Below are 15697 nucleotides of genomic sequence, written 5' to 3' on the forward strand. Positions count from 1 at the left end.
TGGTGACAGTACACGATTAATTTTAAGGTAAATCTCTCATAATGTGCTAGTATGCAATGCATACTAGCACATTATGACATTGCCTTGCAGGAGAATTTGTATTTGACTTCAACTTTGGTTTGCTCCTGCTTTAAACCCACAAGTGCATTTTTTTTTAACCACTGCTATTCTTTTATACTTTCTTTTGAAATTTACAAATGCAATCATTTAAAAATTGGATGAAAATCTTGCAGTGGGAATTTTTTTTTTAAAAGATAAAAAGTGCATTTTATTTACAATTATATCGATCACTAAAAAAACTGAGAGGCAAATGAGGGACAGTTGGGAGCTATGCAGCTGTAGAAAGCTGTCAATTCATGTCGCTGTCACATGATAAGTAAAAGAGCTACCGCCAGCAAACAGAAAGTGTTCTAGATCACATCTGCGCATGGGCGCGGCCGTGACTGAGGCGTGGTCCCTGGTGCACGTCCTCCTGACGTATAGCTGCTTGGAGATAGATTCCATTTGCGCATGTGCAGTCCTGTCACTAGGGTGGGAGAAGTGTAGAGCTGTAGATCAGGCGCCTGCGCAGTGTGGACTTGGACTCTGATCACTTCCTGGTTTGAAGTGTCGGGGTTCGTAAGATGACTGAAGGCTCCGCGGAGCCCCCTCCTTGCCCTGGGGCCCGACGTCGCCGGCTTCTCCTTTCCCTCCCCAATGTGTTCCCTGGAAGAACCCGCTCAGTGCCAGAGCCATCCATCCCATCCCCTCCTCCGTCACCACCACCCCCTCCTCCTCCCGTAGTACCGGCCCCGGTTCCCCCGCCGCCCTCCTCCCCCGGCGACAAGGACTCGCTCTTAGAATGTCCACTATGTCTGGTCCGTCAGCCGCCCGAAGAGCTTCCCGAACTGCTGAGCTGCCGACACCGCTCCTGCCTACGCTGCCTCCGCCAGTACCTGAGGATCGAGATTACCGAGAGCCGAGTGAACCTCCGCTGTCCTGAATGTGCCGAGCGCCTCAGTCCTCAACATGTCCGTGCCATCCTGAGGGATCCCCAACTCACCCGCAAGTATGAGGAGTTCCTACTGCGCCGCTGCCTGGCCGCCGACCCGGACTGCAGGTGGTGCCCGGCCCCGGACTGCGGGTGAGAAGACATTGTGTGTACTAAGTGCCCAGGACTTCCCACCTGTCACATTATCATTGGTATCCAACTGGGTCTGGAAGTGAGGGAGAACCCTAAGGCTCCTTTCACATGGTGGGAACACCTGAGGGACCACCTGTCAGACCATCTATTGCTCTTAATGGAGCGGTGGATGTCCGCTAAAAACAGACAGATGGGGATCCTGAATGATAGTCGGATGGAAACAGACAGACTATATTTCCATACAGTCTGTCCGATCTGGTCCACCTGTCAGTTTATGAGGCGGACCCAATCAGAGCCTCCATTCACCCCTATGAAGCAGCAGATGCCAGTGGTGACATGTCTGCTAACATCTGATTCTATCCGCCGAATCCAGACGGATGGTGGTCCTATTTTCCATCCGTCTGACAGATTGGATGGAAACGGACAGGCGGTTCCGTTTTCATCCAATTTCCCAATAGAGCAGAACAGGACTGTGCCTGTCTCCTCTCTGCAAGGTGAGAGGATCTGTTATCTGCCGGATCAGTGAAGCGATCCCCTGATGAGGAAGCAGAGTCCATCAAACGTGCCCATGTGAAAGAGGCCTTAGAAAACAGCGAGCTGTGTCTTTTCTGTACAGCGGACACTGACCTGTCACATGCCTGCTCAGTGGGGATCAGCGAAGCGATCCCCTGATGAGGAAGCAGAATCCATAAAATGTGCCCATGTGAAAAAGGCCTTAGGAAACAGCGAGCTGTGTCCTTTCTGTACAGCGGACACTGACCTGTCACATGCCTGCTCAGCGGGGATCAGTGAAGCGATCCCCTGATGAGGAAGCGGAGTCCATCAAACGTGCCCATGTGAAAGAGGCCTTAGAAAACAGCGAGCTGTGTCCTTTCTGTACAGCGGACACTGACCTGTCACATGCCTGCTCAGTGGGGATCAGCGAAGCGATCCCCTGATGAGGAAGCAGAATCCATAAAATGTGCCCATGTGAAAAAGGCCTTAGGAAACAGCGAGCTGTGTCCTTTCTGTACAGCGGACACTGACCTGTCACATGCCTGCTCAGCGGGGATCAGTGAAGCGATCCCCTGATGAGGAAGCAGAGTCAACAAACGTGCCCATGTGAAAGAGGCCTTAGAAAACAGCGAGCTGTGTCCTTTCTGTACAGCGGACACTGACCTGTCACATGCCTGCTCAGTGGGGATCAGCGAAGCGATCCCCTGATGAGGAAGCAGAATCCATAAAATGTGCCCATGTGAAAAAGGCCTTAGGAAACAGCGAGCTGTGTCCTTTCTGTACAGTGGACACTGACCTGTCACATGCCTGCTCAGCGGGGATCAGTGAAGCGATCCCCTGATGAGGAAGCGGAGTCCATCAAACGTGCCCATGTGAAAGAGGCCTTAGAAAACAGCGAGCTGTGTCTTTTCTGTACAGCGGACACTGACCTGTCATCTGCCTGCTCAGCGGTGATTAGCGAAGCGATCCCCTGATGAGGAAGCGGAGTCCATCAAACGTGCCCATGTGAAAGAGGCCTTAGAAAACAGCGAGCTGTGTCCTTTCTGTACAGCGGACACTGACCTGTCATCTGCCTGCTCAGCGGGGATTAGCGAAGCGATCCCCTGATGAGGAAGCAGAGTCTATCAAACGTGCCCATGTGAAAGAGGCCTTAGAAAACAGCGAGCTGTGTCTTTTCTGTACAGCGGACACTGACCTGTCACATTCCTGCTCAGCGGGGATCAGCAGAGAGATCCCTTGCTGGGGGGGTTCACTGGCGGACTCCACCAGTGTAAAAACAGCCTAAGGCTGGGTTCACACACATTTAATGAATGCAGCTCGCAGAAGGGGTCTGGTGCGTTCCCGGTCTCCATTTCAGGCAAAGATGCACAGCGTTCCCATGCAAGCCGCAACAGAGATTTCTGAACCGGCTCCATAGAGAATCACAATCTCCTGTAATGCGAATTGGATGCGGCAAAACATCCAATTCACATAAGTGTAAACCCAGCCTAAATGTTGGCATTGAAGAGAGGGGAGATCTTCCAATAGGGACACGTGCTCAGTGACAGCTGTCATTGCTGGGGCTCACTACAAGGATGTATTTTTTTTAAATCCATTAAAGCGAGGGTTCATCCAAAAATAAATTTTTAACATTACATTCAGCCGAGTTGTCCTAATGACAATCGGCTGTTTTTTTTTTTTTCCGTACTTACCGTATTTTCACCGCCGCTTCCGGGTATGTCTTCTGCGGGACTGGTCGTTCCTAATTGATTGACAGGCTTCCGAGCGTCGCATACAGCGCGTCACAAGTTGCCGAAAGAAGCCGAACGTCAGTGCGGCTCTATACGGCGCCTGCGCACCGCCGTTCGGCTTCTTTCGGCAACTCGTGACGCGCTGTATGCGGCGGTCGGAAGCCTGTCAATCAATTAGGAACGCCCAGTCCCGCAGAAGACATACCCGGAAGCGGCGGTGAAAATAAGGTATGTATGGGGATAAAATAAAAAAACACAGCCGATTGTCATTAGGACAACTCGGCCGAATGTAATGTTAAAAAATTATTTTTTGGGTGAACCTCCACTTTAAGTTGGGCTATAAGAGAGTTACTGCTTAATTCCTTATTTTTACTGACCTGCTACAAATGAAAACGGGCTCCAAGAGGGGAATTGCCCTGCTTTGGAACATTTTCTTTCACTTCCTATTCTGTCATCAAGGCAAGAACTAGGTGGTTGTAAACCTCAGCTATGAAATAGGAACAAAGCCTATCCCTCATAGTGTGTACTTTTCTCAATCCAAAGCACTAAGTGTCCATTTTTCTTTCTGCTCCCTTGTTCCTCTATCAGCATGAGTCCCTTCTGACCAATTTTCTTGACGCCAAGGTGGGATCTCCAGCACACAGTCTGTAAATGACAGCCTGAGCTGTTGTGTTGTGTGAAGGGGGTGTGTCCCTTCCCTCCAATCAGCTCTCACTGAGATCTTCAGTGTGTCACTTCAGGTCCCCACCCCCTGATTTCTGACAGCTCAGACAAGCTGCATAAAGTCTGGACTTTGAATTGATGTATAGGACTGCTGTTAAAAAGGTACAACTTGTGTAGGAGGATTTTAGTCATCCCTGTGTATCATCTGAGGCCAGTCGCCTTACTGGGTAAATATCCACTTTCAAGCTGTAATAAAAACAAAAATGTATTTTTGTATTACATTGTAGCTTATCAATTTTTGTTCTATGTGGTGGCTGCATTTGTTTTCTTTTCTTCTTTCCTTTTTATTTTTACCCGGTAAGCCTACCAGTAAGTCTGTTATATATTTTTTTTTTTTTACTTCCGTTAACAGACCAAATAGTTCAGCAAAAATGACAGTTAGAGGGTGGAGACTAACAATTTACCCCTGACAGGGGTGCCCAAAATGATCAGATTTTATTCATCAATATAAAACCTTTATCCCTAAAGGGAAAAACTGTTGCTGTAACTCTTTTTATGAAGTGTAAGCTGGAGTTCATGTAAATCTTCTATACTATAGGCCCGTACATACGATCAGATATTCCAACAACAATTGTGTGATGGACGTGTTTTGTCGGATAATCCGACTGTCTGTATGCTCCATCGGACAATTGTTGTCTGATTTTCCAACACCAAATGTTGGCTAGCATGCTCTCAAATTGTCCAACAACAAATGTGTTCCGTCAAATTATCCGAATGTGTGTACACAAAACCGTTGGACTAAAATCCAAAGTACGAACACGCATGCTCCGAACCAATGCTAACCATAAGACAACATTAGCAGAAGTTGCCCAAAGGGTGGCGCTAAAGAGCAGAAAAAACATGTCGTTTCGTGAATGTTGGCTGAAAAAATTCTGCCGTCCTGTATGCAGACCAATTTACAGCCAACGCCCTTTGGACAAAAATCCACAGATTTGTCGGATGGAAATCTGATCGTGTGTACAAGGCTTAACACTTCTCTCTCCCCAGACTCTCAGTGCTGCTGTCCAAAGGTGTCTGTTCCTCCATCCAAAGTGAAGACCCCCCTAGGACAGGACGTTTGTTGCTGGCTCGATCACTACGAAAATAAAGGGGCCAAAAAAGAAAACTAATGCAGTCACCACATCTAAGGGCTGATAAGCTGGAATATATTACATTTTTATTTTTGGGTTTAATACTGGTTTAAAAAAAAAATAATTACCCCCATGTTCTTTTCTTCTTACCTTTAAAAAATGAGCTGTCCAGTTTGGGGAAATTTTAGATGGAGGAGTGCAATGATGCATAGTGAGTGAAGGTTCTCTTTAGGTAAATCTCCTCAATAGGGCATGTATAGTAAAAATGAATAAAAAAAAAATCCCTTTTATGTTCGAGGAATAGTATATTAAGTTTTTGTTGCCACATCAGAAAGTGACATAATTGTAGGGCCAAGATGCCCATGTTCTCTGTATTTCTGGGTCCCCGATTTATACTTCCTCCTGATAATGAGCCCTTACTGTAAAATGCTATTTTTTTTTTATGTCGCACCGTATTTGCGCAACATTTTTTGGAGAAATGCACTTTTTAATGAATTTTAATGCAAAAAAAACACAATTATTGGTAAAATATTAAAGCGGAGTTCCGCCGATTTTTTTAATTAAAAGTCAGCAGCTACAAATACTGCCGCTGTTGACTTTTAAAATAGGGACACTTCCCTGTTGAGGGCTCCCGCGATGTCCTCACCCGAAGCTGACTTGTCCATTGGCTCCCGGGTGCAGGCGCCGGCATCTTCAGTAAGGGAATCAGGAAGTGAAGCCTTGTGGCTTCACAGCCTGTTTCCCTACTGCGCATGCGCGAGCCATGCCGCGTGTTTTGAGTGGTCCCTGCTGGTTTCTGGGACCTGTATGTCTCCCAGAAGACAGCGGGGGGTGGAGAAGGTGCCAGACATGGCGTAGATCGCCGGGGATACTGCAGCGATCTTTCTGCGAAAGTGGGAGCAAATATTTGGATTAGACAGGTATCTGCTCCCTCCTTAAAGGTGCCAAATGTGACACCGGAGAGGGGGGGGGGGGGGGAATCCGGACAGCAGACATTCCACTTCTGGGTGGGACTTCGCTTTAAAGATGTTATGCCGATTAAAAAGATGCCTAACATGCCAAGCTTTAAAATTGCACATACTCATGGAATGGTGCCAAGCTACGATACTTAAAAATCACCATAAGCTTTCTCTTGTTTTAAAAAATAAAATAAAAATCGCCATAGGCAATACTTAAAAAAATTGTACAGGTTACCAATTTAATGTTACAAAGGAGGTTTAGCGCTGGAACTATTGCTCTTTCTATATGTTTGAGGCAATACCTCACATTTGCGGTGCAAACACAATTTACATATGCGGGCATGACCTACATATGCGTTCGCCACTGCACGGGGGGCACTTTTATTTTCTAACCACTTTTATATTTTTTGATCACTTTTATTCCTATCACAAGAACTGTAAATATCCCTTGTGATAGAAATAAGGCATGACAGGTCCTCTTTATATGGAGACTTCTGGGGTCTCTAAGACCCCAAATTTCTCTTCCTCTCCCTGGAAAGCATGAGATAAAAAAATAAATAAATAATTGACCGCTGCTTTCCAGAAAAAAAAGTCAGTGTTTACACCTGCTAGAACTGGAAATTCAGTCACAATGTCGCTTCTGGCCTTCCAAGACCATAGAGATGGCCAGGGACCATCTGGTCTATGGCCAGCTCTATGGTAACCCAGTGGCACCACCAGATCGCATACTGGCCTCCCCAATCGCAGGAGAGGTGTCGGGAATGGACGCCCTGTCCCGGTGCCTTTAAAAGCCATCTAGTGGCTAATCGGCCACTAAGATGGCTTTTACATGACAAGGAATCGCTGGCTGAAAAAAAGATACCAGGCTTGGAACAGAAGCGTTTATAAGGTGTTTTTTAATATCAAATTTTATATAGAAAATAATTGTAGGGTTTTAAAAAATTGTTGGCTCCTGATCCATGGGGGTCCTGCATGTTCTATACTTGCCCTTGTACTGTTGTTTCTGAAACAGGGACAATCTAGGTGGCTTATGGAGCAATGTTCTTTCTGCAAGCCTCCACCTTTCTCCCTTTGGCCCTAAACACAGAATAAACAGATACATAAATACAGTCGAATGTTGTTGCCATTTGGGAGAGCTCAGCTTTGACAACTGCTCCACAGAAACAATTGTCATGAGAGTACTTACAATTTATCTAAAGCAGTAGCTTGTTAACTCATGGGGTTATTTGGAAAATAGATCCTAAAGTGAACACATACTCAACTGTTTACATAAACCTCCAATTACATTTTTGTTGGCATGGATAATTGTAATCGCAGAACTGAGATGCAAAGTTTTTTTGGGGGGGAAAGAAATCTGCTCCAGGCTACCTTCAGCACTGTTTGCATAACCTACAGATTAGGTATCTGATCCCAGTTGATGCAAAGGACCAAAAATAAAGCTGGAATGGATGTAGCTTGGAGCAGTGTTTTATCCAGGCAAGGTAAGTATTTTGGCCCTTTCTGTTAGTCTTTCAATCTGACTAAAACAATAAGCCTACGGCATTGCTGGGATGAATTGGAGTATAGGACCACGTTAAAAAATAGCCCTGAAAACTATTTTAAATTGATGCTTTAAAGGCAATGTACAGGCATAGTTTGTTGCACTTTAGTAAAATAGTGGGGAATCATGGAGGTAGAGTTGGGGTGTTCAAAACCTGTTGGCTAAAAACAGCAGGTTCTACCATATTCCAGCTCATACCTGGACTTTGGGTATAAGTGACCCCCAATAGCTGTACTTTTTGTGGGTGCTGATATTGGCAGAGCCTTTGTTTTTATTGAGTAATTGACCTCAACATCTGAATTGGAGCACTGCGTGATCTACGGCAGTGGTTCTCAACCTCAGTCTTCAAGTACCCCCAATCTTGCACAGGTGCTTTAAATCGGAGTCCATGGCTTGGTATTTTAGACAGCTATTTTATCTAAGAGAGATTCCCAAAAAATAGGTCTGTATGGGTTACTTGCGGACTGAGGTTGAGAACCACTGATCTACAGTTTCCAGTTGACTGGTATCTTTTTAACACCTTTCTGACCACAGTACAACGTTGTAAGTCCAAATGTAAATTGCCCTTTGTTAGGGAAATGCAGATAACCTCGCAGCATAGAATTGGGAAGGTGCAACTGTGTGGTGTTAGTTTTCAGACCTGTTTTCAATCTGGAAATATAGTCTATTAGGGTGTTATTTACTAAAACTGGAGAGTGCAAAATCTGGTGCAGCTCTGCATTGAAACAAATTGACTTCCAGGTTTAAGGCTGGGTTCACACTGATACCACATGCCTGTTGTATGACTATCATCCTACTTTGCCCTGCTACATCTGTCCTACTTCAGTCCTACTTCCATCCTACGTAAATGAACAAGAAAAGATTTTGCTCCGACTTTGAGATAGTACGACTTGTTCTTTGACCATTCAAAACAATCCCAAAGTGACACAAATTCCTTTTAATTCTGCTGTAATCACCATGTCTGATGTCACCAGTTGGATGGTTAGGACAAGGATCCTACTTTAATCCAACCTCAGTGATTTTCAGTGAGCTGAAGTAGGATCAGAGTTGGATCAAAGAACTACCTCCAGCCCCACCCCCAAATTTTTTTTTTTAAATGTTGTAGGATCCCCCTAAAATCCATATCTGAGCATGCAGCCTGGCAGGTCAGAAAAGGGACGCGTGAGCGACCCCCCCCCCCTTTTCATGAACCGTACCGGACCACATGCCCATAACATGGGGGGGTGGGTGCTTTGGAGCAGGGGTGAAGTTTTCCAAAGCACCTTGCCCTCATGTTGATGGGGACAAGAACCTCTTCCCGTCAAGTCAACCCTTGCCCTTTGTCTGTGCAGTGGTAATGTTTCTCTTTCTGTACTTGTTTATGAAACAATAAACATCTTTCTGATTTAAAAAAAAAAAAGTCAACCCTTGCCCGGTGGTTGCCTGGGATTGTTGCCAGGGGGGGGGGGCTTATCAGAATCTGGCAGCCCCCCTTTAAAAAAGTGGGCACCCATATCCCGCCCCTCCCCTGTGTGTATGGGTATTGGGTACATTATACCCCTACCCATTCACCAAAAAAAGTAGTGTAGTGTGACAAGACGATAGACAGTTTTTGACAAGCCCTTTATTAAAAATGTCTTCTTGCCTGCTTCTTCCTCCTCTGGGCTTCTTCTGGTGTTCTTCTTTCTCCTGTCTTCTTTGTCCGTTCTTCTACCTCCGTCGACGACTCTCCTTCTATGCTGCATCCCGCTGATCTGTCCGTGCCAATGTCAAGCATTTCTTGGATAACTATGGGGCGTGGCCATCAGATGACATCATAACCATCATGCCCCGGGCGGAAAAGTCAAAAGGGGGCAGGGCCTCTGGCTGACTTCATCCGATGGCCACGCCCCATAGTTATCTAAGAAATGCTTGACATCAGCGTGGACAGATCAGCGGGATGCAAAATCGGACGAGAGTTGTGGGCGGGAGCAGCGGCGGAGATAGAAATACCTTTAAAAAAAGAAGACAGGAGAAAGAAGGAGACCAGAAGAAGAAGAGGGGGGGGGGGATAGGGGGAGGAAGAAGAAATATTTAATAAAGAAATTGTCAAAAACTGTCTCGTCTTTTGTCACACTAATGTACCTGATACCTATACACATTTATGTGATCTGGGGGCCCCCTTGTTAAAGAAGGGCTTCCACATTCTGAAAAGCCCCCCCCCGCCCGCAGACCCTGACAACCTCCAGGCATTGGTTGTTGGGAAGAGGCCCTTATCCACATCAAAGCACCGCCCCCCCATGTTGATGGCATGCAGTCTGGTATAGTTAAGGGGCGCTCGCTCATCCCTTTCCTGACCTGCCAGGCTACATGCTCGGATAAGGATCTGTAATGATTTTTTTGGGGGGGGGGGGCGGCGGCATGTCCTTCTTCTTTTTTTTATTTTTTTTTTTTTTTTTTATTTATTTATTTTTTTATAAATGTTGGCGTGCGGATGTTTGTATTGTATTTGTATTGCTTCCTTTGTGTGAAATCCTTGGTGTTTCTGCTAGTCCCCTTGCTTTCCTATTAAAAACTGACCACACTAATCGGGAGAGCACATCGTAGTCAGGTCTCCAACTGTGCTGGCAACGGTGTGCTCTTCTCCAATAAACACCCTCCCGCTGCACAGCCATTCACTGAGAAGCTTGGCGTACTGCTGCTTCTCCTTTCCCCAGCTCTTTTGCAGCTGAGGACAGAGCGAATGTGATCACTTGTAAGAAAGTGGAAAAAGGTATTTATAATGGTGTTTGTTTTGTTTTTTTGGAGGGGTCAATGCTTCTGTGCTGAGTGTGCACTCACTGCGCACTTCCAACACAGAGACCGAGCTGTCGGACAGCTCTTGGTCCAGACTAACTATCAGTAGCTTCCTTGACCAGCTCTTGATCATGTGACCAATATGCTGGCTAATCAGTCGTATGATCACCATTCCTTCCCACCCCCTGGGCGTTCAGAACTTTTTTAAAGGGATGCCAGTGTTTAAAATCCTAGTTTCATATAAAAAAATAAAAATAAAACTAGACAGGTCACTATGCATTACAATGGATGGAATATGTCTGTACATCCTTATAGACCACTTAATGGTAAGAACCTGCCACATTTTATGTGTTTTACTTATGCGTTTGTTTTGTTTTTATGATTTTAGTTATGCCGTCATCGCCTATGGCTGTGCTAGCTGTCCCAGACTTACTTGTGAAAGGGAAGGCTGCCAAACAGAATTCTGTTACCACTGCAAGCAAATGTGGCACCCTAACCAGACATGTGACATGGCACGTCAACAGCGTGCGCCATTTTTCAGCCTTCGAAGGAAGCACCCTTCTGGGATCAGCTATGGTCAGGAATCTGGTTCAGGTATGTTTGTTGAAGATGCCAACCCTAAAACATATATTTTATGCATGAATTCCAGGTTGTGAGCTTTATTGTATACTTGCATGTATATCTCTTCAAGGACCACCGGGAAAAGTGACAATCATTGTAGTAGTCCGTAGGGTTGTCACAATACCACTTTTTTAAGACCGACTACAAGTACCTATACTTTTTTCAAGTACTTGCCGATACCGATTGTGTGTGTGTGTGTGTGTGTGTGTGTGTGTGTGTTTTTATTTTTTTAATCCCATGTGGCAGTGACGTGTTTAGTACATTTTGCTTTTAAAAAAATGTATTACCATATTTATTGAAATTCTTTTTTTTTTTTTATCAGCGCTGTTGGGGGGGCTTTGGTGAGATATCAGGGGTCTTAAAAGACAGCGGCTCCTCTCCATTCATAAACTGAAATATTGTAAACATAGTTTACGATGTTTCAGTTATGTGAATGGACAGAGTCGGTGATCACTGACTCTGTACATTCGGAACAGTAAGGAGGCGGATTTAGCGGCTCCTACCTACGCTCTCCATCCTGGCAGATCAAGGGCGTGGAGTGGGCAACGGAGGAGAATGGAGGGGGTCAGCAGCATGGAGAGGGACACGGAGGAGAATGGAGGGGGACAGCGGCATGGAGATGGACATAGAGGAGAATGGAGGGAGGCTGGAGGATACGGGGAGAGTTGCAAGCACTGATTGCTGCTGATTTCACTAAAGCAGCTGAAAGCCGGGGGGGGGGGGGAGAAACGGCTGTCAGACTGATCGGTGCTTGTAACTCCCCCACCGCACTGATCACCCTGACTGTCCAGGTATCGGGTGAAGCATCGGAGCATTTGCCCGAGTACAAGTACTCGAGCAAATGCTCGGCATCGGTACAGATACTAGTATCGGGGACAACCCTATTAGTCAGCCCTACTACAGTGATGGCTGCGATCCTCCATGTCCTGCTCAGATTGTCTATGACCAGCTTCCTTCGGCACACTGACCACTTGGTCGTTCACTCAGCACTGCCGCAATACACATTAAAACCATACATTCTCTGATTAGGTAGAGCTTGTGATCTTACCAACCCTCCTCTCCACCTCATTCAATCAGAGAACACTATGAATGACGTTGCCAAGCGACTGACACCCGGTGGTCATTGTGCTGAGAGGAAGCTGCACGCACAGGACTTGATAGATTGCGGCTATCGCTGTAGTAGCGCCAACTGCTACTTGAAAAAACAAATGTATATTATTTGCACCTTGTGTAAATGCCTCAATTTTTTATTTCACCCCTCTGTAATCCCCTGTACAGCAGCCCCGTGTAAGGGTAGGTGCAGCATTAGGGGCCAATCAGTTGTCCCATATGCACACGTGCTTACAAAGAACATGTTGACAGGATGAGAGGTCAGAGAGATTACCTTTTAAATCTGTTACTGCTCTTTTGTGGTATAATCCAAGGTGGTCTATCTGCATTGCTTAAAGCAAAACTCTAGCCAAAATTGACTAAATAATAATGAACCCATTTAAAGGCGAAGATCATCTTTGTGAAAAATTAAAAATGCACATATTTTTGCAGGAAAAAAATGTACATTCATTATTTTATTATTTTTGTTTTCTTTTCTTTTTTTGCTAACAGGAGCCTGCAGAGCATTGCACCCGTGATCAGTGGATCGTGGACTGCAGACAAGCCCTACAGCTTTCTGCCCGTACCTCTGTACCAGCTATCAGTTAGAAAACTGCAGGGCTTCTGAATAAGCTACAAGGGCACTCCAAGATCACTCTTAGTTCATTGAGAACTACAAGACATCTTCTGCATTGGCTGACAGGACTTTTTTCTCACTCCATTCCTGTGAATGTATGTTTCAGGTGTGGGTGGAGTACCAATTTCATATGTGACAGCAGGTGCTGGGAGACAAACCCCTGCCCCTTGTCACAGTGGATGGGGGGGGGGGGGGGGGCATGTGAAAAGGAGCTAAATAAAGCCTAGTACACACCAATAGATTTATAGAGAAAAAAAACTGACCGCTCCAGTCAGAGCCGCTGTACTAACAATTAGGGATCGATCGATTTTCGGCGCCCAATATCGGCATTTTCTGAAAAATCGGTCTCGGTCTTAAACCGATATTGCTTCAAGGGGTTTTACCGGGATGATGCACACAGCTGCATTTATCACCCCGGTATTTCTCTTTAGAGAGGACAGTCGGCTTTGTTGTAATGACAACCGATGCCGCTCGGCTGTTATTACAAGCAACGGGAGGGGACGTCTCCTCCTGCCGCAGTTCGCCCAGGCTCTCCCGTCCCACCGGGAGGCTCGAGCAACAAGCCGGCACGTCCACCTGCTGGCCAAAGACGCGAACAAAGCCGATGCTTTGTTTCGAGTCTTGGCTCTAGTAATTCGGAAAGCGATGTCATGACATCACTTCCCGGTCGATCTTAAAGGCGCCAGTTTTAAAAAATAAAGTATTCAAAAATGCAGATCTTGACATTTTGAATACTTTGAACTCCATACCTATCAATGGCTATTACTGTCACAAGGGATGTTTACATTTCTTGTGACAGCAATAACAGTGGTTACAAACATAAAAATGTAAAATGACAGTGTAAAAAAAAAAAAATATATATATATATATATATTTTTTAACCACTTGCCGCCCGCCGTATGCAGAATGACGGCCGGGAAGTGGTTATTTTATCCTGACTGGGCATCATATGACGTCCAACAGGATAAAATGCCGGCGTGCAGTGATCGCTGCGTGTCAGTCTGACACATCGTGATATGAAGCCTCTGTCAAAGGCTTCTTACCACGTGATCAGCTGTGACCAATCACAGCTGATCATCGTGTGAACCAGGGAGTGCCGGTAAATGGCATTTCTCGGTTCGAGCTGACAGGGAGAGCCGAACGGTGGCTCTCCCTGTCAGAAGGGGGGGGGGGGGTGGGGGGTTTGTGCTGATGATCAGCACCGCCCCCTCAGTTGTGCCATTCACCTGCCAATCGGTGCCCAGCAGTGTCCCAACAATAAAGTGTGCCAGTGCCAATCAGTGTCCAGCAGTAACACCTGTCAGTAATCAGTACCTCATCAGTGGTGCCCATCAATTCTACATATCAGTGCCGCCTCATCAGTGCCCATCAGTGAGGGGGGAAAACAAAATGTTATGACAAAAAACAATAATTTTTTTTTAGTTTGTTTAGCAAAAAACAGAGGTGATCAAATGCCACCAAAATAAAGGTCTTTATGTGGGAAGAAAATGATAAAAATTTAGTTTGGGTACAGTGTAGCATGACCGTGCAATTGTCATTCAAAGTGTGACGGTGCTGAAAATTGTCCTGGGCAGGAATGGCAAAAGTGCCTGGTTTTGAAGTGGTTAATGTACAAAATATCAAACAAAAATATCAGCTTTCGGCAGGAGAGGTGGCCAAAATATCGGTATCTTATTGGCACCAAAAAAAACGATATTGGTCGATCCCTACTAACAATCCAATGTAAGTACAGCAATCTCCCCCCACTGAGCTGTTGTGTTCTGACAGGAAGATGGAACCCACCACCCCCTGTCGAACCAGCTGCCATACACAAAGGTCCGAATGTCGGCTGGTTTCCCCGTGTGTACTAGGCTTAAGGGTTTAACATGCTCCTAAAGTTGAACCTATCCTTTAAAGTGCATTTGAGGTCAGAATTTTAAATCAGATATTATTACATAGTTGAATTCAATAATTTCTGGCACACTCCTATTCATTTTATTGATCTTGAAAACCTTACGCCGGCCATACACTATATGAAAAATCGGCCCATTTTTCGAAAAACGAACATTCGGCCGTGAGCGCAAACGATGGTGCCATCATATAATGACCAATAAATCATTCAGTGGACATAAATAATTTTTTTGTCGTGGTGTTTTTTTTTTTTGTTTTTTTTTGTTTTTTTTACAAATACCTAGTGCCGACAGTTCGGATGGAAAACACATTAACTTTTCAATTTATCGTTTGTTTTTCGTATAGTGTATGGCCAGCATTTGTCTTAATCGTACAGTGCAGGACACAGGCAAAGTATTAATAAACCCTGGGTTTTAGGCTACTACATTCAAGTGATTGGCCACTGGTAAAACTTTTGTGGACTGGACACCTTCTCTATAACGCTACCTTACTCTGTGAGTTCTCAGTTTTGTGCTAGAGATGGACCTCCTTTTCTTTCAGAGGAATCACTCTTGACAAAACTTGGCTCAACCTCTGTAAAACATTGGGAGACGCCATGCTGTGATGATGGCCTGTAATATTTCACTGGATCCTACACAAGCACTTACCTTGGCACTTAGTACAGTGTGTGTAGTCATCCACAGGGTGCTTGCTATACAGGTCTGGGTCCATCCCTATGAAACTCAGTCTCTGAGGACCCCTTTCAGGGGTAGGCCCACTGTGACTTTATATACAGTCCAGAAATGTTAATGGGGGGGAAAACATGGTCACTCTGTATGATTCTGACCACTTAAGGACCGACTCCTCCACATATACGTCGGCAGAATGGCACGGCTGGGCAGATGTACGTCCTGTACATGTACCCAGCCGTGGGTCGCGGGCGCACTCCCGCGACCCGGTCCGAAGCTCCAGGGAGACGCAATCGATGACGTCAATCCTACAGCCACACCCCCCTACAGTTGTAAACACACTTCAGGGAACACATAACCCCAACAGCGCCCCCTAGTGGTTAACTCCCAAACCGCAA

At 45.6% G+C, this 15697-nt stretch overlaps 1 protein-coding gene across 1 annotated transcript in view; it reads left to right on the plus strand.

Annotated features, from left to right (window-relative positions):
- The first annotated feature begins 530 nt into the window (after positions 1-530).
- The window catches only part of RNF19B (ring finger protein 19B), a 29372-nt gene continuing 14205 nt past the window's right edge, over positions 531-15697 (plus strand). The window contains exons 1-2 of the mRNA XM_040337016.1: positions 531-1123; positions 10783-10988. Of these exons, the coding sequence (XP_040192950.1) occupies positions 624-1123; positions 10783-10988 (706 nt within the window). The 5' untranslated portion in view covers positions 531-623. The remainder of the gene's footprint in view (positions 1124-10782; positions 10989-15697) is intronic.

The sequence above is a fragment of the Rana temporaria genome, chromosome 2 (genome assembly GCF_905171775.1).
Source record: "Rana temporaria chromosome 2, aRanTem1.1, whole genome shotgun sequence".
NCBI lineage: Eukaryota > Metazoa > Chordata > Amphibia > Anura > Ranidae > Rana > Rana temporaria.